This window comes from Schistocerca serialis, chromosome 7 (genome assembly GCF_023864345.2).
Source record: "Schistocerca serialis cubense isolate TAMUIC-IGC-003099 chromosome 7, iqSchSeri2.2, whole genome shotgun sequence".
NCBI lineage: Eukaryota > Metazoa > Arthropoda > Insecta > Orthoptera > Acrididae > Schistocerca > Schistocerca serialis.
In genome coordinates this window covers 333402705-333426667 of record NC_064644.1, presented here as the reverse complement: position 1 = coordinate 333426667, position 23963 = coordinate 333402705, and the positions used below count along the sequence as shown (strand labels likewise).

General features: G+C 43.8%; 1 protein-coding gene across 1 annotated transcript in view; it reads right to left on the bottom strand.

The window, feature by feature from the left end:
* Positions 1-23963, bottom strand: part of LOC126412163 (WD repeat-containing protein 81) — a 300014-nt gene that overhangs the window by 165593 nt on the left and 110458 nt on the right. The window contains exon 11 of the mRNA XM_050081630.1: positions 17884-18070. Coding sequence (XP_049937587.1) covers positions 17884-18070 — 187 coding nt within the window. The remainder of the gene's footprint in view (positions 1-17883; positions 18071-23963) is intronic.

Here is a 23963-nt window from a genome sequence, read left to right as displayed (position 1 = left end):
CATTATTCCTGGCTTCCTCTGCATAAACTGATATTTATGCAAATTGCATTTCTTCCTGCATTCAAACCCCTTACTGAGCATTTGTAAGGTGCTGCTCATTATTATTGAACTCCTGTCAGAAAATTCTTTCCCAGAATAGCTGTGTGACAATTGTAATATTTCTCAGAAAATCTATCAAGAATGTAACAGACATGATGATGTGTTTCTGGGTTCCTAGCAAAGCTTGCAATTACCTTTTTACACAAAATATTTTACCCACTTGTAACTGTCTTAAGGTACTGTGTGCAGTGACCACATGAGTGCTAACAATCAGCTGTTAGAGAGCAAAATCAGTAGTACAATTGGCAGATGATACATAACAGGATCAAATATTGAAGCATATTCAAAGTTTCCGAGACAGCGTCACTAAGAAGTTTTCTTAAAAAAAAAAAAGGGGGGGGGGGGGGGGTATGTGTTGCTGAACAAAAAGGCACTTTCATAGCAAAACATATGCTCACGTAAGGGCACAGTGTGTACCATTGAGTCAGGTTTGGGTTTAACATCCCACTGACGAAGTGGTCATTAAGATGGACTATAAGTTTAATTCTAGGTGTTCACATGGGGATCTGAACTGCTGTCCTCCTTATAGAAGTCCAGTGTAATAATCACTGTGCTGCCTTGCTACGTAGCACATGTAAGACCACTCCTTGCAGCAATTCAACATGAAAATTTGATCAGTGATTGAAGTGCTGTGTGCAAAATAGAATAGTCAAATTGACAGGAAATGCAAAAACATCAAGTAATCAAGGCAACATGATAAAACCTTCACACATTCTCATGGTTCACCTTTTGTGTACATTCAACATTTGACTGCTAGACCAACCAAGTACGCATCACATAAATCAGTAATATTGCAGAGCAGAATGTACCTACATTTATCAGGTGTATCCACTGTTGAAATGCATAGTTCAAAGAAACAGATGCCTTTCTTTTGCTATTGTTCATCTAGATTTATTTGGTGTTTCTATTTTCTCTTTCCCTACTGGGCATTTGGGTGATAATTTACTCAAATAATTGCTTATTCATCTTACTGTCAAGTGGTGCAAGGTTATGTGGTCTTTTATGCCCAAACTTAAATGTTCATTGAACATTTACAGAACCATGGAAAAAAAAGGAACATTAAAGTTACTGATGATAATTTTTGTCCAATTGCAGACATTTTAAATTAGTTTTGTGGTTAAATTAAGAGTCATTTATAATACTTCTTTTTATTTACCAGCATAGTATTTTTCCCCAATTTGGCATGGTCTGCTACTTCAGATCTCGAAATGCCCATTGTCAAAGAAACAGATACTCATCTTCATAGCACTGAGTTTAAGGTATACCACTAAAATATGTAAAACAGTTGGCAGATCCCCAATGAGAATACAGCTGTTCTCTCACTGGAACACAAAATTTATGCCACTAAAATGTGATATACTGAAATGTGGACACCACAGATACCAAAACCTAGGAAACTGTCCTGCCAGAGAAGGCAATGTGTGATGGGACTATAGTAAGATATGAGAGGATGATTTTATCCTGCCCTTTGATGCAAGAGTAATCCTATGGCCAGACCATTAGTTTCTACATCTGAAGACTTTTGCACCTCATCTCCAACCATACTCCTTCTCAGGGGTGGAAGACCACTTCGGTCAACTGTGAGACTACAGCCTATAGAGGAAAGTTACAGTCTTCAAATTTGCCACCTGTAACACCCACTGGCTGCTAAATCAGCTTGCTCATTTCCCACACATACAATGTAACCAAGTATGCATCACATCATGATCTACTTAAACTGCTAAATTTTTATAAAATAATTATCCAAAATTCATATTTGGACAATTTAGTTCCCTAAAATTAATAACATTTAAAACAATTACACAATCCTTATGAAGCCAAGTGGCGATTTATTCAAACACTGACGTAAAATTTATGCAGCTACTACGCAACTAAAGAACAACAGAAAAAAATGATGTGAAATATCAAGAGTCACTAAACTCATTTCCAAAACACAGCAGTTTAGATAAATCACAATGATCATTGTTGCCTGAAGACAGTTACTGAAAAATCATTCCACATGTGAAAAAGCAACAAAATGACAACTACAGTCCAGATGTAAGGAGTGTATTTTGTATGTTTGTCACTCCATGACAAATCGTACCAGACAATGAAGTGGTGTTACACACCCCTGAATGGAAAAGCTGTGAATAGGACTGAACATTGTTGTTACCATAAACTGTGCATCCATAAACAAGTCAAACAGACCAAGAACATTAAAAAATCTTTACAATTAAAAATAATGTTAAAAACATTCAGCAGCTTATATCACATAAGATATTTGTTTATTTAAGACAACCAGTTTCGACGAAAGATTTGTACATATTTTGTAGTTTGATGATATTTAGTGAAACTGTAAACTGCAAGTTCAGCCAGCCTCCAGCCCCCAGCCCCCCCCCCCCCCCCCCCCTCCAGCATCCTTCCACTTCACCAATGGACCTGTTCAGTTGCTCACCTGTCGCATTTGCGGCATGCATGTGCCTCAACAACAATGAAATAAACTACTGCAGATAACTACAGTACAAGGTGCATTCAAGTTCTAAGGCCTCCGATTTTTTTTTCTCCGGACTGGAAAGAGATATAAACATGTGCATTGTTTTAAAATGAGGCCGCGTTCATTGTCAATACATCCCAGAGATGGCAGCACCGTACGGCAGATGGAATTTTACCGCCAGCGGCGAGAATGAGAACTGTTTTAAATACTTAAAATGGTGACGTTTTCCTTACTTGAATAGCGTGCAATCATTCGTTTTCTGAATTTGCGTGGTGTGAAACCAATTGAAATTCATCAACAGTTGAAGGAGACATGTGGTGATGGAGTTATGGATGTGTCGAAAGTGCGTTCGTGGGTGCGACAGTTTAATGAAGGCAGAACATCGTGTGACAACAAACTGAAACAACCTCGGGCTCGCACAAGCCGGTCTGACGACATGATTGAGAAAGTGGAGAGAATTGTTTTGGGGGATTGCCGAATGACTGTTGAACAGATAGCCTCCAGAGTTGGCATTTCTGTGGGTTCTGTGCACACAATCCTGCATGATGACCTGAAAATGCGAAAAGTGTCATCCAAGTGGGTGCCACGAATGCTGACGGACGACCACATGGCTGCCCGTGTAGCATGTTGCCAAGCAATGTTGATGCGCAACGACAGCATGAATGGGACTTTCTTTTCGTCAGTTGTGACAATGGATGAGACGTGGATGCCATTTTTCAATCCAGAAACAAAGCGCCAGTCAGCTCAATGGAAGTACACAGATTCACCGCCACCAGAAAAATTTCGGGTAACCGCCAGTGCTGAAAAAATGATGGTGTCCATGTTCTGGGACAGCGAGGGCGTAATCCTTACCCATTGCGTTCCAAAGGGCACTACGGTAACAGGTGAATCCTACGAAAATGTTTTGAAGAACAAATTCCTTCCTGCACTGCAACAAGAACATCCGGGAAGGGCTGCGCGTGTGCTGTTTCACCAAGGCAAGGCACCCGCACATCGAGCTAACGTTTCGCAACAGTTTCTTCGTGATAACAACTTTGAAGTGATTCCTCATGCTCCCTACTCACCTGACCTGGCTCCTAGTGACTTTTGGCTTTTTCCAACAATGAAAGACACTCTCCATGGCCGCACATTCACCAGCTGTGCTGCTATTGCCTCAGCGATTTTCCAGTGGTCAAAACAGACTCCTAAAGAAGCCTTCGCCGCTGCCATGGAATCATGGCGTCAGTGTTGTGAAAAATGTGTACGTCTGCAGGGCGGTTACGTCGAGAAGTAACGCCAGTTTCATCGATTTCGGGTGAGTGGTTAATTAGAAAAAAAATCGGAGGTCTTAGAACTTGAATGCACCCTGTATTTAATTTTAACTGTATAAAGAGAATTATTTATGGTCTGTTACATGGTTCCTAATGTAAGAGACACAAGTAGCTGTAACACACTATAAAATGTTATCTTAGCAATACAACCTGTCAGTTGAACCTTATACATCACTTAAAGCGTATTTTCACTGTTTAGAATATGTCCAGCTTATGTAAACATATGTGCTACTGTGTACTGTGTTTTTGTGATGTCACAAGCATCTGATATATCATAATAAAATATTTAAAAAATACAAAGCACGTTGTGCAAAAGGCCATGGCCATATATATAGCCATGGTCTTTTGTACAAGGTGCTCTATATTTTTTAAATATTTTAGTTATAACAAACCTTTCACAATAAGCTGGTTTTTCTCCACACGACAAATTGGAGTGAAGTTCAATGTAAAATGAACATATTTCACAACAAAAAGATTTTTACGATAATGTAACTGTACAGTTCCACTTACAATTTTTGTAATACCAAACTAAAACTTTCATCTCAAACATTATGTATTAACTCCTGTTATGAGACGTGTTCCATGCATATGCGCTTTGTTACAGACCTGAAGATGACAGCAAAGTCTATTTAAAACAGCAGTCTTAAAGTAATATTTTACATGATATAGGCTGTTGAATGTTTTTTTGGCAAATAAAAGAGATCGCTTCTTCAGCCTCTCAAAATGAGGAAATTAAATTAAAAATAATGTGACCCATTTTAAATTCTGGAAAGACACAATGAGAATGTTTATGTCAAAAACTTAACATGTGTTTTTAATGCTCACTTCTCCAGCCTATTAGCTGTCATCTGCAGCTAATTAGTACATGTTTCACGTCTTTGAAAGTTATCCATGTTAGGGAAAGGTTTAAACATCATTCATATGCCTAAAATTTGTGCTGATAATGGATAAAGGTAGCTGACTAATCTTTCTAGATGTCTTCAGTTGTCACACACTGGCAGTGGCCGAAACTGCATTAGCAGCTTGCACATATAGTGCGGCACAATAGGGATGCCTTCTGCCACTGCTGGCACATGGCAGTCAAATGAGCCAGCAGGTGTGCACAGCCACTCCAGTCTGTGGTGAATCTGTATTCTGAGACAACTCAGTGCCAGCGGGTGTGGCAGGTCAGTTGCTACTGTGTCAGTGCCACATCCTATGTGACCAGCATGATACAATAATGAGCATCTCAATGATGTGGCCAAGCCGTTGCAGCTCAATGCTGTACATCATAATGGCAGGTTGTGTTCTGTCAGCCCAGGCCTTTAGTCAGTCTGAAAGTGGATAGGTCATGAGAACATTTTTGCTAACCATTAGCCCACATATCTAGCTCTATATTTTTATGTGTGTCTAGCTACTGCCATCCTTCACAAACTATGGATGTCCTTCAAACACTGGTACACGGGTTGGAACACATAAGGTCCATGTTCGAAGTTAATGTATATTCCTTATATTAGAATAGCACAGCATTAACAAGAAGGAAATGTACTTACTCTCAAGATAAATGGGAGAAGGAGTGGTTCAAGTCCAGGGTGCTGCTATCATTATGTAAAAGCAATTTTCCAGCCACCTACAAAGCTCAGTTCTTTTCTCTGCTTGCTGAGGGACAATCTGAGTTTGCAGAAGGCTGAAGTCTGCAGAATACCATGCCAATATGCCAAAGCCTAAATTTATCACACCACACACACAATACAGGAATGGCACATGTTACAACATACAATATGATGATAAACAATGAAAATTTGTTCATGTTTCCCTTTCATGCTAATCACGGATGTGAACATTGAGGTGTAAAATTGTGGCATATAGTATATGAATACATAGAACTGACAAGGAAATGATCCAGTCTGACATGTTGAAATCTACCCTGAAATTTTTCACGCAGGAAGAATACATTGAAAGAAATGCAGTCAGGATTTTAGCTGCGCAGGCACACTGTGAGTATAAATAAATAAATAGCTGCAAAATCTTAGCCCAATATTTCAGTTCCCTCCTCAACTACGAACCACCCCAAGAAAAACTTGTCTTCTCTTCTCCAGTATTCACACACCCAGACTCACATGCCCCGGATCTTGAAGAAATTATGGAGATAGTCAAGCAGTTGAAAAATAACAAAGCACCAGGAGAAGATGGGATCATTGCTGAGTTCTCGAAACTAAACGATCCTATACTTATGCAGAAATTACACCATATAATGTCAGACATATGGATAATGGAGCAGATACCAGAGGACTGGAAATGCGCTCTAATTCACCCGCTACACAAAAAGGGTGACAAGACAGACATTAACAATTACAGAGGAATTTCCCTGCTCCCAGTCGCTTACAAAATCCTTTCCAAAGTGCTTTTAAACAGGATAGAATCCCAAGCAGATACACTAATTGGTGAATACCAGGCTGGATTCAGAAAAGGACGCTCATGTGCGGAACAGATCAAATCAAATCTGGAGTCCAACAGGGGGACGGACTATCCCCAATCCTTTTCAATATTGTTCTAGAAAAGATAATCAGGGTAAAAGGGTAAAGGGTATCCAAACTGGTATCAAGAAAGAGAACCGAATTAAAGTCAAGTGCCTTGCTTTCGCTGACGATATTGCAATTATCACCAATAACAGAACAGAAGCGATTCACGCAGTGAAAAAACTACATGAAATTTCACAAAAAACTGGACTACAGATATCTTATGAAAAAACCCAATATATGGAAAGGCAGCCAGAAAATAAATCCCCTTTAATAACAAAATATGGTAAAATTGCACAATTCTGCCATTTTAAATACCTCGGTGAAACTATACAGTCCTCAGGATTAAACCGAATTGCCAATGAACAAAGAATCACCAAGCTCCAGAAGGCCTACAAGCTAACATGGACACATTACAACAAGAAGTGCATTTCGACAGACGCAAAATTAAGGTACTATACAACAGTGATTCTTCCAGAAGCAATCTATGCAGCTGAAACAATGGTGACTGATGGTCATTCAAAAATTAAGGAAATAGAAAAGCAGGAAAGAAAAATTCTCAGGAAGATTTACGGCCCAATCAACAAAAATGGCATTTGGATGAAGAGACCACAAAACGAACTCTATAGAAAGATCAACATAGTAACAGATGAAATCAGAAAGCGCCGAGCCAAATTTTATACACACATCTACAGGATGGAAGACTCCAGAACAGCAAAGAAATTATTCAATATTATAACAAGGAGTAAATGTGGCACAGAATGGCTGAAAGAAGTCCAGAGGGATCTACAGCAGATTAACATAAAAAATCTCTAAGATCGCACCGAGTGCCGGCATAAAATCACAAGTGTGAAGTTTGGGGAAAGAACATCGTGTCAGCCTGGTAAAAAATGGACAGAGGAATGGAAGAAGGAGCATTCTGAGAGGATGAGGAGGTTTTGGGAAGCAAAGAAGAAAAACATCCGAAGATGAAATTATGAATTCAAGTTCAATCGCTCTCCTAAAGAGGCACAATCGTTATAATAATAATAATAAATAAATTAAGTTGCTCATCATTGTTGCATGAAGAGGCACTTATAGCTGCAGTTTGTGCAGCCCTCCCTGACTAGCATACGAATTGGCAAATAAGCAGATGCAGCCGTGACAAGCGAATGTAGCACTACATAGTGCAAAGTCCAAATTGCACACATCGAATTTTAAACACTTAAACACACCAAATATGCCTCAAATCATTAATTTTTAATTAACTTTCACTTCATATTGACATCTTAACAGTTGCAGATGTAAATGTTACACAAGTGACTAGTAGAGAAAATAAATAAAGGCAGTGCATGGTGTTACATTACAGACAACTTCCATCAATTGGGACTTTAATTTTTGGACATGTAATACTTCATAACAATTTCTGTATCTCAGTTTTATGATAATATTTGAATGTATATTTTATTAACACTGAAACAATTCCTTGTTTATTCCCTGTAGTCATCACAAAAAACATGAAGTGTCTGTTGGGTGATGAAAACAATCATTTTCCTTACACCAGGCATGCCTGATAAAAGAAAAATTAATGCATTCAGCCACTTCACAGTAATTACTAGTTTTATTTAGACAAAACTGGGTTGAAGTTAGAAGTGTTTATGGCTGTTGTTCTGCATTTTGTGCTTTGTACCAGGCATACTTGATCAAATTCTTAAAATGTGGTGATTCAAACTGTTCCACAAAGAAACCTGAAGTGACAAAGAGCTACTGGAAAATATATTGTCTGACAATTTATTGAAAAATGCTTAAAAATTTCTTTATAGCGATGCTGAATCACGTTACTAGTTGCAGATTGAATCCAAATTATATAACATTCTTTTCACTGCCATTATAAAGATAGAGGTGTTTTTGTTTCCAGGCCAAGAGTCCAACAATTCCAATGAATTATTTTCTGCAACTGGTAAGATGATGATGCAGATTTAATATTGAAACTAATTCTCTCCCATTTTCCCAGATTTTTCTATGTCAGTTACAATATTTTTGCAACTAAACTGTCATTTTTTAAGTTTTTGTTTCTAGTTCGCCTTGAGGTTCCTGAAGACAGATATAAACCTCTATGAACAGTGATCCACTGATACTTATGATAGGCATTGTTGTGCATAAAGTTGTCATAGCATTTGTTGACTGTAAAGCGACTCTTTATTTTTTCACTCGTAATGATACAATGTGTAGTTTGCAAGCAGTTCTCAGACAAAACCTGACTGATTGGCACTGTACACAGCAGTTTAGAGGATAACAAGAAGCTTTGTCTTCATGTAGACTAAGAATTTCTGTATAGTTTTACCTCTTAAGGACATTTCCTCTACATACTTATTTGAAGTACAATTCGTAATTCTTTGACCTTCTTTGCCACACAATTTTCAGAATCTGTGTAACTGGGTTGAAGAAGCCTGGAAATCAAAAATGTTCACCTCACCTACAGTTCAGAGGACAGAGTCTCATAGTCTCCCTCAGTAATGACGCAATGGCTCCCATGAGCAATTCTAAATTTTTAGAAAGTTTTTCCTTCATACTTCTGTGAGTTTCATTTTGGCACCTATTTTGTAGTTCATGTAAATCTTTCTTCCATTTGTACAATCTGTGATCTGATTTTACAAAACTAAACCGGATTTGGACACTGTTCAACTTCAAGTGTTTTCTCACTCTTTCATTTAATCAAAAAATTTACAGCCTTATTCTTTTTTTTCTGGACTTCAATTAGCATAACAGTCATTATTTGAAACAGAATTTAAGGATTTGTTGGAGTTATTTCCTATGTCTTCTAATGTTTCCACAATTTGTAGTGAAATGTCAACACCATTCAAAAGAATGTCCAAGAAATTAACTAATAAATAACACAAATGCAGGTCTTCAGGAGAAGTAGGTGATTTCTTCTGCATGCCACATTCTTCATATTTCATCTTTGCAAGGTTGAAACATTAATAGGATTCCACATTACTATGAAACTCTGGAACCTGCATGAAGATGTATATGTATATGAAGAAAACACAAAGAAAAATAAATCAGATTTGTCTCCATGACTTAGTGATAACACTAATTATTACGTATATTTAATGAGTTGCAAATTCATGCAAATGGTAATAACAGTAAGCAATGGTGTCAGAGGAACCATCAATGGAAATTGAAATTTGCTTTAGAAATTGCAGTGGCACTGGGCCATAGTATCTGTTTGACAATGGGCCACCAACCAAGGCTATGCATCTGCCGTGTTTAGCATGCACTAACTGTTACAGATCTGATAGAGCTGCACATTTCTCAAGCCACCTGATGAGCTGTGAATTTGACACTTGTCAATACCTATAAAAAGTGCTTTCAATGTATCTTAGCAGTTTTATATAGTGTTTCTTTTGGTGTATTCCTTTTTGTATAAAAAAAAAAAAAAAAAAAAAAAAAAAAAAAAAAAAAAAAAAATCACACAGGTTTCGACATGTTGGATTGGACCCTTCCCTTGCGAGAAGGGAAAAGGGAGAGTAACCATAGAACTAGAATGAAGAAAAGGGGAGACCGGAGGAGGAAAGAGAGAGAAGGGGAGTTGAGAGGAAGCACTGGAATGAAGTGTGACCAGAACAAATTTACACATAATAAAATTTAAAATAGTGTAAACCAAATAAATTTACATGCATCTTCCTCACTGCTTTCTTCTTTCTCTCTCAATAATTCTTCGATGGTGTCCTTGTTGTGTCACAATCCCACTCATTAATATAACTGTTTGGTGTAATTGCACTACTGGCCATTAAAATTGCTACACCACGAAGATGACATGCTAGAGACGTGAAATTTAACCGACAGGAAGAAGATGCTGTGATATGCAAATGATTAGCTTTTCAGAGCATTCACACAAGGTTGGCGCCCATGGCGATACCTGCAACGTGCTGACATGAGGAAAGTTTCCAACCGATTTCTCATACACAAACAGCAGTTGACCGGCGTTGCCCGGTGAAACATTGTTGTGATGCCTCGTGTAAGGAGGAGAAATGCATACCATCATGTTTCCGACTTTGATAAAGGCCGAATTGTAGCCTATCGCGATTGTGGTTTATCGTATTGCGACATTGCTGCTCGCGTTGGTTGAGATCCAATGACTGTTAGTAAAATATGGAATCGGTGGGTTCAGGAGGGTAATACGGAACGCCGTGCTGGATCCCAACGGCCTCGTATCACTAGCAGTCAAGATGACAGGAATCTTATCCACATGGCTGTAATGGATCATGCAGCCATGTCTCGATCCCTGAGTCAACAGATGGGGACGTTTTCAAAACAACAACCATCTGCATGAACAGTTCGACGATGTTTGCAGCAGCATGGACTATCAGCTCGGAGACCATGGCTGCGGTTACCCTTGATGCTGCATCACAGACAGGAGCGCCTGCGATGGTGTACTCAACGACAAACCTGGGTGCACGAATGGCAAAACATCAGTTTTTTGGATGAATCCAGGTTCTGTTTAGAGCATCATGATGATCGCATCCGTGTTTGGCAACATCGCAGTGAACGCACATTGGAAGTGTGTATTCGTCATCGCCATATTGGCGTATCACCCGGCGCGATAGTATAGGGTACCATTGGTTACACGTCTCGGTCACCTCTTGTTCGCATTGACGGCACTTTGAACGTTACATTTCAGATGTGTTACAACCCGTAGCACTACCCTTCATTCAATCCCTGTGAAACTCTACATTTCAGCAGGATAATGCACAACCGCATGTTGCAGGTCCTGTACGGGCCTTTCTGGATACAGAAAATGTTCAACTGCTGCCCTGGCCAGCACGTTCTCCAGATCTCTCACCAATTGAAAACGTCTGGTCAATGGTGACCTAGCAACTGGCTCGTCACAATATGACAGTCACTACTCTTGATGAACTGTGGTATCGTGTTGAAGCTGCATGGGCAGCTGTACCTGTACACACCATCCAAGCTCTGTTTGACTCAATGCCCAGGTGTATCAAGGCCGTTATTACAACCAGAGGTGGTTGTTCTGGGTACTGATTTCTCAGGATCTATGCACCCAAATTGCGTGAAAATGTAATTACATGTCAGTTCTAGTATAATATATTTGTCAAATGAATACCCATTTATCATCTGCAATTCTTCTTGGTGTAGCAATTTTAATGGCCAGTAATGTATTTATGCTTCCTTTATTCTGCTACCAGCTTTAAAACCCTTTTGATACATTTTTCCTCTACCCCTTCTGGTGATTTCTCTCACATTTTCTTCCTTGATGTATGAAGCAAGTATCTCCCCTTTATTACTCAACAGCTTTTTAGTTTGCCTAACTAGATCTTCTTTTTTCATAACATTTTTTCTTATTCTTTCTTTCCTCATCTGCCATCTGCCTCTTTGTATCTGTACATAAAGTTGTTTCTTGTCCACTTTTGTTGGCACCAGTCTGGACCTCCACTGAAGCCACCTTCTGTCTTTATGTTCCTGTCTTAGTGATGATGCTTGTTCTTTACCCAATCCTTGGACCTACCATATTTAGCTTGAAAAATAAGTATTTGAAAAGACAGCTTAATAGTTATGAGGATGGACACTATTTTTAGGTGCTGTCACTATCTGATTGCCAACTGCCCAGATGCACTCTACAGACTACCATCAGGGCAGGATTTGAAAACAGTTAGGTTATGGTACTTAATAGTTTTCTCCACATAATGAGTATTTTATGATATTTTGGGATTGCAACGCCATGATGTCGACATCTTACCACGATATAAATAACTATAGCTCCAGTTAAGGTGCAGTAAGAACACAGTCCAGGTAAACAATGTTGGACAGTTTTATTAAGAAATAAACTCACCAAACCAAAAATCATGTCATGCCAGTGTGCATGCACCGATAAATCTTTAAGCCTCTAAGATGGCGCAGCAGTTGAGTCATGTGCTCAACCGTGCATGCACTGCCTCCGTGTAAGCATAAGGCAGTAGTAATCAGTGAGACATTTATGTTTCAAGTGAACATTGTACTTAAACATGCATAAATGTAAAGATGGGACATATTGGGAGGTAGGGGCAATCTTATTTGGCTGCACCCATGGCCATACAGTGTGTGAAGTTGCTGGATTTGTCAGTGTTTCATGGCAGACTTTCAACATGTCTACAAGCAGTAATGTAACACCTATGGCCATGAAACATAACATCAGAATTGTGGTTGGAGACACATTTCATGGCTTGTGAATCAAAATTGCTTCCAAACCCAACACAAATTGCTGCAGGCAGTGAATGAAGCACCATTTCAACCTGTTAGCAACAATACATTGCGATGGGAACTGCATGCAATGAACATTTGGAGTTGGTCACCTTACAAGATGCCATCGCTCACTCAGGTACATAAAGATGACAACAGAAAAGTTCATCAGGATGGAAGAATATTTGGCTGATTTGACCTGCAAAATCACTTTACTCAAACCCGATAGAAAATCTGTTGGACTTGTTGGAACAGCAGGTAAAATGCCAGCATCAGCATCCCTGTAGTTATGTGGAATTGCAAAATCAGATCCTCAGCAAGTGGCTTAATCTGGATGCAACATACCTACACAACCTTGTGGACTCACTTCCTAACCAAATCCAAATGGTTATCGAGGTCAGGGGTGGAATTACATTGTATTAAATGATGCTTGTAATTATTTCTTCAGGTTGATTAATCTTTTCTCTGGTGAGTGTACATAAACATAAAAATTCCCCTTTGGAAAAAAAGTTAGTCATAGCAACTGTTTGTAAAGGCTTGTAATGTACAATCAATTTACACAAGTCTGAACATGGGTTGACAGAATTAGTAAAGTCTGAGATTAACTTGACAGCAGAACAATATAATGTGAGGTGAGATTGACAGTCAATACTGAATGTTCTTGCAATCCATGAGGTAGGTGTAATGTATTGGTGATGGTAATGACAGACATTCATGGCTCCCTCAGTCAGCAGTGGCTGACACACGGCATAACATAGCAGGTCGCAAAGTTTCCAACAAAACTCTAAAGAACTGTAGGTGCAGTCAGCACCTGGCTCAGAGACTTGACAGAAGTCTGCTTGGAGTGGCTCTGTGCTGGCCCAAATACCCAGGCAGTGCAGCAATATTAGAGGAACTATTTGCGATGACATTGGTCATGGAAACAAACAGGACCCCGGGGCCAGTGACCTCTAGGGGCATTTGCACTGGGCCTGCTGGGCTTGATCAAGACTCTGGTGCTGCTAATGCAACCCTTTCTAGGTTAGGTTGCTTGCATAACACAGGTGTGAGAGGAGCTGTAGGTGAACGACCTGTAGACAGTAGATATTTTGGATAATAGCCATCTTCGGGTGAGTTTTACACTGGACATTGCTGGTGCATGCCACTATTGTATTTACGAGAATCTAATGCACCATTGAATGTAATGCACAAGCCAATTTTAAAAATTAAATTAATAGAAAAAACTAATTTTGGAACATCACTGGCAGGATATTTTTGGATTGCTGAAATTTATTTTACAATGCTAAATTTATTTTACAATGCTAACTTTATTTCAAACAATAGTGATTGTAAACATGTACTATAAAAAACAACAATAATTTATTTTTCAAGTTACTCATTGCAGTAACAAGTTACATTTTCATTATTAAAAAAGAATACCTAACTAGATTACCTACATGACATACAAAGAAACATACTGCAAATTAAAGGCATTACTCATCATTATTGACTAATGTCATCATTACTGGAATCCTGGGAAAAGTCTATATCAGAAATAAATTCATTTCCTCCTTCCCCGCCATCCTCAGTGTCATTCCAGAGCACATCATCTTCACTGCCATCCAGTGTATTAGAAATACAGCATTTCTTGAGTGATTTTACAATCATTGGTGCTTTGATGAATTTCCAGTCACTGTAATGTAGGGTGCAGCATGTTTAATTTTTCCTGTCCGAATTGTTTCACGATTTGGTTCACGAAACCATATTTCGTACTGTTCCTGAACGTAACCTTTGAAAGGCTTATTTATACGAACATCCAGTGTTTGTAATACAGAAGTCATTCCTCCAGGAATAATAACAAGGTCACTGGATAGGCTATGGATCATCTTTTTTACGTCATCAGTGAGATGACCGCAAAATGCATCAAGATCCCACCAGAATGGAATTCCCACACATTATGGAGCCAGTCAAACATCAAAGTCTGTCATCCATCCCTTCTCTTGATTCCAAACAATGATGTCATCAGGGAATAGCTTTTCATCTTTTGGAGTCTTGGGGCTTGTTTTTCACTTGAAGATTAAAAAAGGGGGAAGTTTACTCCCATCTGCTGTGATTGCCAGCATTACCATTACGTGATTGCCAGCATTACCATTATGCGCCGTTTTTCACACCCAGATGTTTTGATGGTAACTTCTTTTGTACTCGTCTCATCAACTGTGTAATTACGTGGCATATCAAACCAAACTGGAGTCTCATTCATGTTGCCTATTTGGTCCACTGAAAAATTCTTCTCTTTCTGAAGTGTGATAAAATACCACTGAAATTCCTGAAGTTTCTTCTCAAGATCCTGTGGAAGCTTTTGGCATATTGTTGTACGGCATTGCAGAGATAAGCCCACCCATTTCATAAAGCGAGCAACCCATTCCCAGCTAGCCTTAAACTCCTGTTTCAGTATATTAAGAGCTGCAGCCACCTCTTTTGCTTGTTTTTATTATGGTGTCACTGGTCACAGGTTGCCCATTCTTCCTCCCTTCTCAGATGAAGTCCAGAACATTTACTTCAATGCCATGTCGTCTGCCTTTGCGAGGTCCAGTGAATTTCTTTCTAGTAGCAGTAGTTGCAAATAATCCCAATTTCTGTTTTTTCCATAAGCAAACATTACTCTCAGCTACCCTGAACTCTCTTCCTGTCCTTCTGTTACCATATTTTTCAGCATAAAGAATTAGTTTACACTTGAATGTAGCTTTATACAATATTCTTTTCTGCTTGTCTTCCATTTCATGACTACCTAATGCAAACATAGTGTGAAGTACTAGAGTAAGTCAACAATAATGAAATGACATTAAGAAGTAAAACAGTGCATTGTAATGTATGGGACTGTACCTAAATTTCAATGAGAAAAAAAAAATTATATATGTATATATATATAAAGACACATTCCATTTGAACCAACGACTAAAGAAAATCTCCTCTCATAGTAGTAATGGATTTTGTTCTGATGCCTGCAAACAGAATTCAGAACTGGAAATATATACCAGCTCTTTCAACTTGATAACCTCTTACCCGATTTATGATTTACTTTCTTTAATTCACAGATACCATACATATATTTCCTTGCTAGAGTTTAATAAATGTTTTGATACTTCAGATCACCTAGGGTAAGAAATACCACTGAATGATTCAAGTTTGTACTTGAATCTAATGCGACACCAAATCTTATTCGCACCCCAATTCTGAGTACTTCGTATGGTAAAAAAAAGTGTGCACTAGATTCGCATGAATATGGTATGTTCATACTTAAAATCAGCACAATGGTGCATGTACCTAGGTTACCACTGTATGACAGTTCTCTCAAGAACAAATGTTGTTCCATCTCCAGATGCGTAGGCACATGAATAACATACTGCATGCACACCCAGTGTTGAATTTAAAGCCATAGAGCTCAAATTCAGTGGTCAAAACAATAAAATTGACATTACATCAGATGTAATATTTTGTCTTTTTGAAGGCTTAAATAAATCACTGAGTCTTGTATTATGTCTAAAGCCAGCGTTATGACTAATAATATCTTCTGTCAAACATGTTTCCACAGACTCCTTTGTAATTGACTCCTTTACAATAGGATCCCAGGAGGATCCTGTTGTTGCCGAGATATTTGTGGCAGAATAATCTGAATAATCCATATAATGTATGTGTTCAGCTGTTACTGATTTACTGGAATGTCAAAGGCGAGTGTAGCAATCATGCCACAATTTTACACCTCAAGTGTTCACATCCATGATTAGCACAAAAGGGATATATGAACAAATTTCATTGTTTAGCATCATATTGTATGTTGTAACAGAGTTTACTCTCTCAGCTATATGGATATGACTGGTTGCACAGGCAGTTACAAAGGTAAGTTTATATTTCCAACAGAAGTGCAAATAATACTTTTATCAGTGACTAGTTTCAACCTTTTCATTTATGCTCAAATCATTACCTATTTTATAAGATACAATGTTATTAATGAAACATGAAATAGAACATTTTCTAACATTTTGAGTGTACAGATTACAGCAGTGCAATAAATCTTTTGAGACATCCCTGCATTTGTAAAGTTTCACTGTACATAATACATTTTGTTTTTGCATCAGATCAATATAAAAAGTGTTACTTGACTGTATTACAGCTGTCTGAATACGAGTCACTAACTTGAATATGACTGACCTCATTGCAGAGTAAGATATGATGTCCCACCAGGAGACATCTAGTATCACATGTCGTCTTTAGGAATTTGGTTTGGGTAAGTCAGCAATATGGCACAGTATGGTTGTAATGGAATTCACTCGGTCATGGATAACATCACTGATAAGAAGTCATTTTGGTCTACTGGGCACATACATCAGTGGCTTCCTTTTGGAGTCTTTGTTGTTTGAAAAGTATACCCATACTGGGTAGTTATCATTAGTTTGAATATCAGTAGCCCTTCTCACTCCCTGATTCCTGTGTGAGTGATGAACATGATAGGAGTTCGACAGTAAAGACTGAGCTTATTAAAAAGCATGGCTTGCTCTGTCTCATTGTCATTAACCTAATGCAAATGCTGGTGTAGATTCAGCAAGCAATCTGATCATTAAAATTCCCAATGAGGAACAATGGTCACTGTATATCCTTAATAAACATTCTTCTGATCAAATGAGTCATGTGATGGAAGATATACACTGGCATTAATGAAGCACTGGCTGAACAATACTGGGCAAAATAATGATTTTATATATCTGCTTTGTAAAGGTTTCTGGAATAAACACAATACACAAGACAGTAACAGTGTAACTAAATCAATGCTAAGAAACAAGTAATGTGTCCTTCCTAAACCGGTACATCAAATATTTTCATACTGAGTGAGCACAATTACTTCCAATAATATCATTTTCACTGTTGAGTCTTTTTTATAAAATGAATTCATTATGAATGATGATACAGGACTTAGTATGTATGAAGTTTTATTTCAGATGAGAGGGTAATTTAATAGAAGTACATTACAAGTTAAGGAAATATCTTTTTGAAAAAGGTGTAGGAAATACAAAATTTTGAAACAAGTGAACATCAGAGTGTTCTGGTACACATTCATGAAAGTTATCAGCTGTCACATCGACATATGGAGCAACTGTCAGTTCTGCTTTGACTACAGTTATATATGGATAGTTCATAATATTTATGGAATTTTGATACTATCGCACAGGGGTTCAGGGGGTTCTGTTCTCTGTGTAATACTCTCAAAACACAATGTCACATCACAAATCAGAAATGTGCATTAACTTACCTCTCATGGTATCTTCCATGAGCAATAATGATATTGCATGCCTCACATTGCGTGGTACCATGTCAGCAGCTCGTGACAAAGCTGCACGACATATTTCAAGTCTGAACATGGGACAAACTGGTTCACTGCTGCTGGTAGGTCTTAGTTGTTGAGCAAGCAGCATTTCAACCACAATGCAGCCCAGAACCTATGAAACACAGCACAAATACTTTCTTCATTGCCTACAAAAGACAGAAAATAAATTATAAATCTAAGAAGCACATCCCTTCTCGTATTTTAAAACTTTCCTACTCAGTACTGATATTACAAGTCTGCCAGCAGTCTCTGCATTAGGACTCCAACATCTCATTGGCCAGTATGGCTGGTTAATCCTTTATGGAAATTCCTGATGGCTGCACTAGTCATGAACATAAAATAGCTGTTAGTGATGTATATGAATGTCTTCACTGCGGCTTTCTGATGCCGCATATTACAGAACATTGTTCAAAACAGAACTGTTACTACAGCAAAGTTAAATTAATATATTAAAATCTCAATAAAAAAAAAAGAATAAAATACCTATCCTTTTAATATAGAAGAATTAAACATTGTTAAACACTGTTATAGGTCTAACATCCTTTCAACAGACTTCTCCAGCCTTATGTCACATGGTAAACAAAACTACTGCAGTTTAATTATCACCTAGAGGAACTTTACAAGGCAAGGTCGACCGCAACTGGCATCCTTAAAACAAAACACACAATGCAGCAGTGTAATTATGCAGAAGTGATGAAATTAGCTTCTAACAGATCAAGGTTCATCATGAAGAACACATATTAATTTAATAAACAAATATGATGCAGGCAGGCAGGCAGGCAGGGCAGGCAGGCAGGCAGGCAGGGAGGGAGGGAGGGAGGGAGGGAGGGAGGGAGGGAGGGGAGGGAGGGAGGGAGGGGATGGAGGGAGAATAGGAGGGAGGGATGGAGGGGATGGGAGGGAGAATAGGAGGGAGGGAGGGAGGGATGGAGTGATGGGAGGGAGAATAGGAGGGAGGGAGGGAGGGATGGAGTGGATGGGAGGGAGAATAGGAGGGAGGGAGGGACAGAGGGGATGGGAGGGAGAATAGGAGGAAGACTGGGACAGAGGGGATGGGAGGGAGAGTGACAGAGGGGATAAGAGGGAGATAGGAGGAAGAGAGGGATGGAGGGGATGAGAGGGACGGAGGGGATGAGAGGGAGAATAGGAGGGAGGGATGGAGGGATGGGAGGGAGAATAGGAGGGAGGGAGGGAGGGATGGAGTGGATGGAGGGAGAATAGGAGGGAGGGAGGGAGGGATGGAGTGGATGGGAGGGAGAATAGGAGGGAGGGAGGGAGGGATGGAGTGGATGGGAGGGAGAATAGGAGGGAGGGAGGGAGGGATGGAGTGGATGGGAGGAGAATAGGAGGGAGGGAGGGATGGAGTGGATGGGAGGGAGAATAGGAGGGAGGGAGGGACAGAGGGGATGGGAGGGAGAATAGGAGGAAGACTGGACAGAGGGGATGAGAGGAAGAGAGGGACAGAGGGGATAAGAGGGAGATAGGAGGAAGAGAGGGATGGAGGGGATGAGAGGGACGGAGGGGATGAGAGGGACGGAGAGGATGAGAGGGACGGAGGGGATGAGAGGGACGGAGGGGATGAGAGGGACGGAGGGGATGAGAGGGACGGAGGGGATGAGAGGGACGGAGGGGATGAGAGGGAGAATAGGAGGAAGAGAGGGATGGAGGGGATGAGAGGGAGAATAGGAGAAGAGAGGGATGGAGGGGATGAGAGGGAGAATAGGAGGAATAGAGGGATGGAGGGGATGAGAGGGAGAATAGGAGGACGAGAGGGATGGAGGGTATGAGAAGGAGAATAGGAGGACTAGAGGGATGGAGGGGATGAGAGGGAGAATAGGAGGACGAGAGGGATGGAGGGTATGAGAAGGAGAATAGGACGACGAGAGGGATGGAGGGTATGAGAAGGAGAATAGGAGGAAGAGAGGGATGGAGGGTAAGAGAGGGATGGAGGGGATGAGAGAGAGAAAAGGAGGAGAGAAGGAGGAACAGAGGGAGGAAGGGAGGGGATTATAGGGAGAGGGGGAGAACAGAGGGAGGAAGGGAGAGGATTATAGGGAGACAAGGAGGAACAGGGTGAGAGAGAAAGGGAGGAGAAGAGATGTAGGGGAGTAAAGAGATGTAGGAGAGGAGAAAAGAGAGAGAGAGAGAGAGAGAGAGAGAGAGAGAGAGAGAGAGAGAGAGAGCGAGAGGGAGGGAGGGAGAGGGAGGGAGAGGGAGGAAGGGGAGCGAGAGGGAGGGAGAGGGAGGGAGAGGGAGCGAGAGGGAGCGAGAGGGAGCGAGAGGAGCGAGAGGGAGCGAGAGGGAGCGAGAGGGAGCGAGAGGGAGCGAGAGGGAGCGAGAGGGAGCGAGAGGGAGCGAGAGGGAGCGAGAGGGAGGGATAGGGAGGGAGGGGAGTGAGAGGGAGGGAGAGGGAGCGAGAGGGAGGGAGAGGGAGCGAGAGGGAGCGAGAGGGAGCGAGAGGGAGCGAGAGGGAGGGAGAGGGAGGGAGAGGGAGGGAGAGGGAGCGAGAGGGAGCGAGAGGGAGCGAGAGGGAGAGGGAGAGGGAGGGAGAGGGAGAGAAGAGGGAGAGGGAGAGGGAGAGGGAGGGAGGGGATTATAGGGAGAAGAGATGTAGGGGAGGAGAAGAGATGTAGGGGAGGAGAAGAGATGTAGGGGAGGAGAAGAGATGTAGGGGAGGAGAAGAGATGTAGGGGAGAGAAGAGAATGTAGGGGAGGAGAAGAGATGTAGGGGAGGAGAAGAGATGTAGGGGAGGAGAAGAGATGTAGGGGAGGAGAAGAGATGTAGGGAATGAGACAGATGTAGAAAATGAGAAGAGATGTAGGGAATGAGAGAGAGGGAGGGGGAATAGGAGGTGGTAGGGAGGGGAAGAGATGGATGAGAGAAGGGGAAGAGACGGAGGAACATAGGGGGAAGAGAAGGGGGAGGGAAGGGGAAAGAAGAAGGGAGGGAGGGGAAAAGATGTGGAGGTAGGGAGGGACTAGGAGGGCAGGAAGGGTAAACAGATGGAGGTAGGGAGGGACAAGGAACGGAGGGGTAAACAGATGGTGGTAGGGAGGGACAATGAAGGGAGGGGTGGGTGAGTGAGAGAAATCGAGGTCAAAGAGAGAGGAAGGGGGAGAGGGGAACAAGGGAGGAGGAGGAAAAGAGGGAGGGAGGGGGAGATGAGAGAGAGGGAGGGAGGGAGGGATGGAGGGGAAGATGATAGGAAGGGGGAGGGAGGGACGGCGAGATGAGAGGACGGGAGGGATGGAGGGGAGAAGAGAGGGAGGGAGGGGGACGAGAGAAGGAGGGAGGGGGAGGAGAGAGGAAGGGAGCGGGAGGAGAGAGGGAAAGACGGAGGGATGGAGGGAGGGGGAGGAAAGAGGGAGGGAGAGGAAGGACAGAGGGAGGGAGGGGGAGGAGAGAGGGAGGGAGGGAGGAAGGGATGGAGGAGAGAGGAAGGGATGGAGGGAGAGAGGAAGGGAGGAAGGAGGGAAGGGAGGGAGGGGACGGAGGGAGGAGGGGGACGGAGGGAGGGAGGGGGACGGAGGGAGGGAGGGGGACGGAGGAGGGAGGGGGACGGAGGGAGGGATGTGGAAGAAAGAGGGAGGGAGGATGGGAAGAGGGCGGGATGGGTGGGGTGGTGACAGGGGAAGGGCGGAGGAAGGGCGGGAGGGATTGGGACAGGGGAAGGGCGGGAGGGAGGGATTGGGACAGCGGAAGGAAGGGAGGGAGGGCAGGAGGGATGGGGACAGAGGGAGGGAGGGAGGGAGGGAGGAGGGATGGGGACAGAGGGAGGGAGAGAGGGAGGGAGGGAGGGAGGGAAGGGGACAGAGGGAGGGAGGAGGGAGGAGGGGGGAGGGATGGGGACAGAGGGAGGGAGGGAGGGAGGGGGGAGGGATGGGGACAGAGGGAGGGAGGGCGGGAGGGAGGGAGGGATGGGGACAGAGGAGGGAGGGATGGGGACAGAGGGAGGGAGGGATGGGGACAGAGGGAGGGAGGGAAGGTGGGATGAGGAGATAGAGGGAGGGTGGGTTGGGGCGGGAGGGAAGGTGGATGAGGAGATAGAGGGAGGGTGGGTTGGGAGGGAGGAAGGGAGGGTGGGATGGGGACAGGAGAGGGAGGGCATAACGATGGGGCAGGGGGAATGAGGGAGGAGCCAAAGGGAGGGGACAAGGGAAGGATAGGGATGGGGTGATCTGGCAGGTGGCAGTCATGGAGTGAGGCGAAAATGGAAGGAGGGGATATGGAGGGAGGAGGAGGTGGAGTGAGGTAGCGGCGGAGCGAAGGGTATGCGGAGGGGTATGCGGAGGGAGGGGAGGCAAGGGAGTGGAGGTGGAGGGAGGGGGGCGGCGGAGGAGGAGGAGTCGGAGGGAGGGGAGGCAGGAGGAGGCTGAGGGAGGAGAGGTCAGAGGAGGCAGAGGAAGGGAGGTCAGAGGAGGCAGAGGAGAGGAGGCCAGGGGGAGGCAGCGGGAGGGGGAGGCAGAGGGAGGGGGAGGCGGTGGGAAGTGGAGGTGGTGGAAGGGAGGCGGTGGTGAGAGGGGGAGGCGGTGGGATGATCATGCAAGGGGGGGCGAGTGGGTGGGAAGGATGGAGCGGTAGATGGAGGGAGGTGGTGAGGGAGTGGCATGAAGGAGGGGGGTGGTGGAAGGAGGGGGAGGTGGTGAGGGAGGGGCAGGTGGTGAGGGAGGGGTAGGTGGTGAGGGAGTGGGAGGTGGAGAGGGAGTGGGAGGTGGTGAGGGAGGGGGGGAGGTGAGGGAGGGGACGGTGGTGAGGGAGTGGGAGGTGGCGAGGGCAGGGAGGTGGAGAGGGCAGGGAGGTGAAGGTGGAGGGGAGGTGGAGGGGGAGGGGAGGTGTAGAGGGAGGGGAGGCAGAGATGGAGGGGGAGGGAGGTGGCGATGAGGGGAGGTGGAGAGGAGGGCCGATGGTGAGGGAGGGGAGGGAGGTGGAGAGGGAGGGGGAGGGAGGGAGAGAGGAGGTGGAGAGGGTGGGGCGGGGAGGTGGTGAGGGTGGGGGAGGGGAGGCGTGGTGAGGGTGGGGCAGGGGAGGTGGAGAGTGAGGGGGAGGAGAGGTGGAGGCGAGGTGGCGAGGGAGGCGGAGGTGGAGCGGGAGGCAGAGGTGGAGAGGGAGGCGGAGGTGGAGCGGGAGGCGGAGGTGGAGAGGGAGGCGGAGGTGAGAGGGAGGGGGGAGGTGGAGAGGGGTGGAGGAGATGGAGGGGTGGAGGAGATGGAGGGGTGGAGGAGGTGGAGAGGGGTGGAGGAGGTGGCGAGGGAGGGGGAGGTGGTGAGGGAGGGGTGGAGGGGGAGGGAGGGGTGGAGGAGATGGAAGGGAAGGGTGGGGAGATGGAAAGGGAGGGGTGGGGGATATGGAAACGAGGGGTGGGGGATATGGAAACGGAGGGGTGGGGGATATGGAAAGGGAGGGTGGAGGTGGGGGCAAGGGAGGGGTGGGGGTGAGGGGTGGGGGTTGAGGGAAAGGGAGGGTGGGGGGTGGAGGTGAGGGAAAGGGTGGGGTGGGGTGGAGGTGAGGGAAAGGGAGGGTGGGATGGGGAAAGGGAGGGATGGTGTGAGGAAAGGGAGGGGTGGGGGAAAGCAAGGGGAGGGGGTGGGGAAAGGAGGGTGGGGGTGTGGGAAAGGGAGGGGTGGGGGGTGAGGAAAGGGAGGATGATGGAGAGGGAAGGTAGAGGAGGGAGAAAGGGAGGGGAGGGAAAAGGAGGGGAGGGAAAAGGGAGGGGAGGGAAAAGGGAGGAGGAGGGAGGGAAGGGGGTGAGGGAGGGGACAGAGGGGGAAAGGGAGGGACAGAGGGGAGGGGGAAAGGGAGGAGTGAGGGGCGGGGGAAAGGGAGGGAGTGAGGGGAGGGGGAAAAGGAGGGAGTGAGGGTAGGGGAAACGGCGGGAGTGGAGGGTAGGGGGAACGGGAGGGAGAGTGAGGGGAGGGAAAGGGAAGGAGTGAGGGGTAGGAGAAGGAAGGGAGGGAGTTGAGGAGAGGGGGAAAGGGAGGGAGTGAGGGCAGGGAGAAGGAAGGGA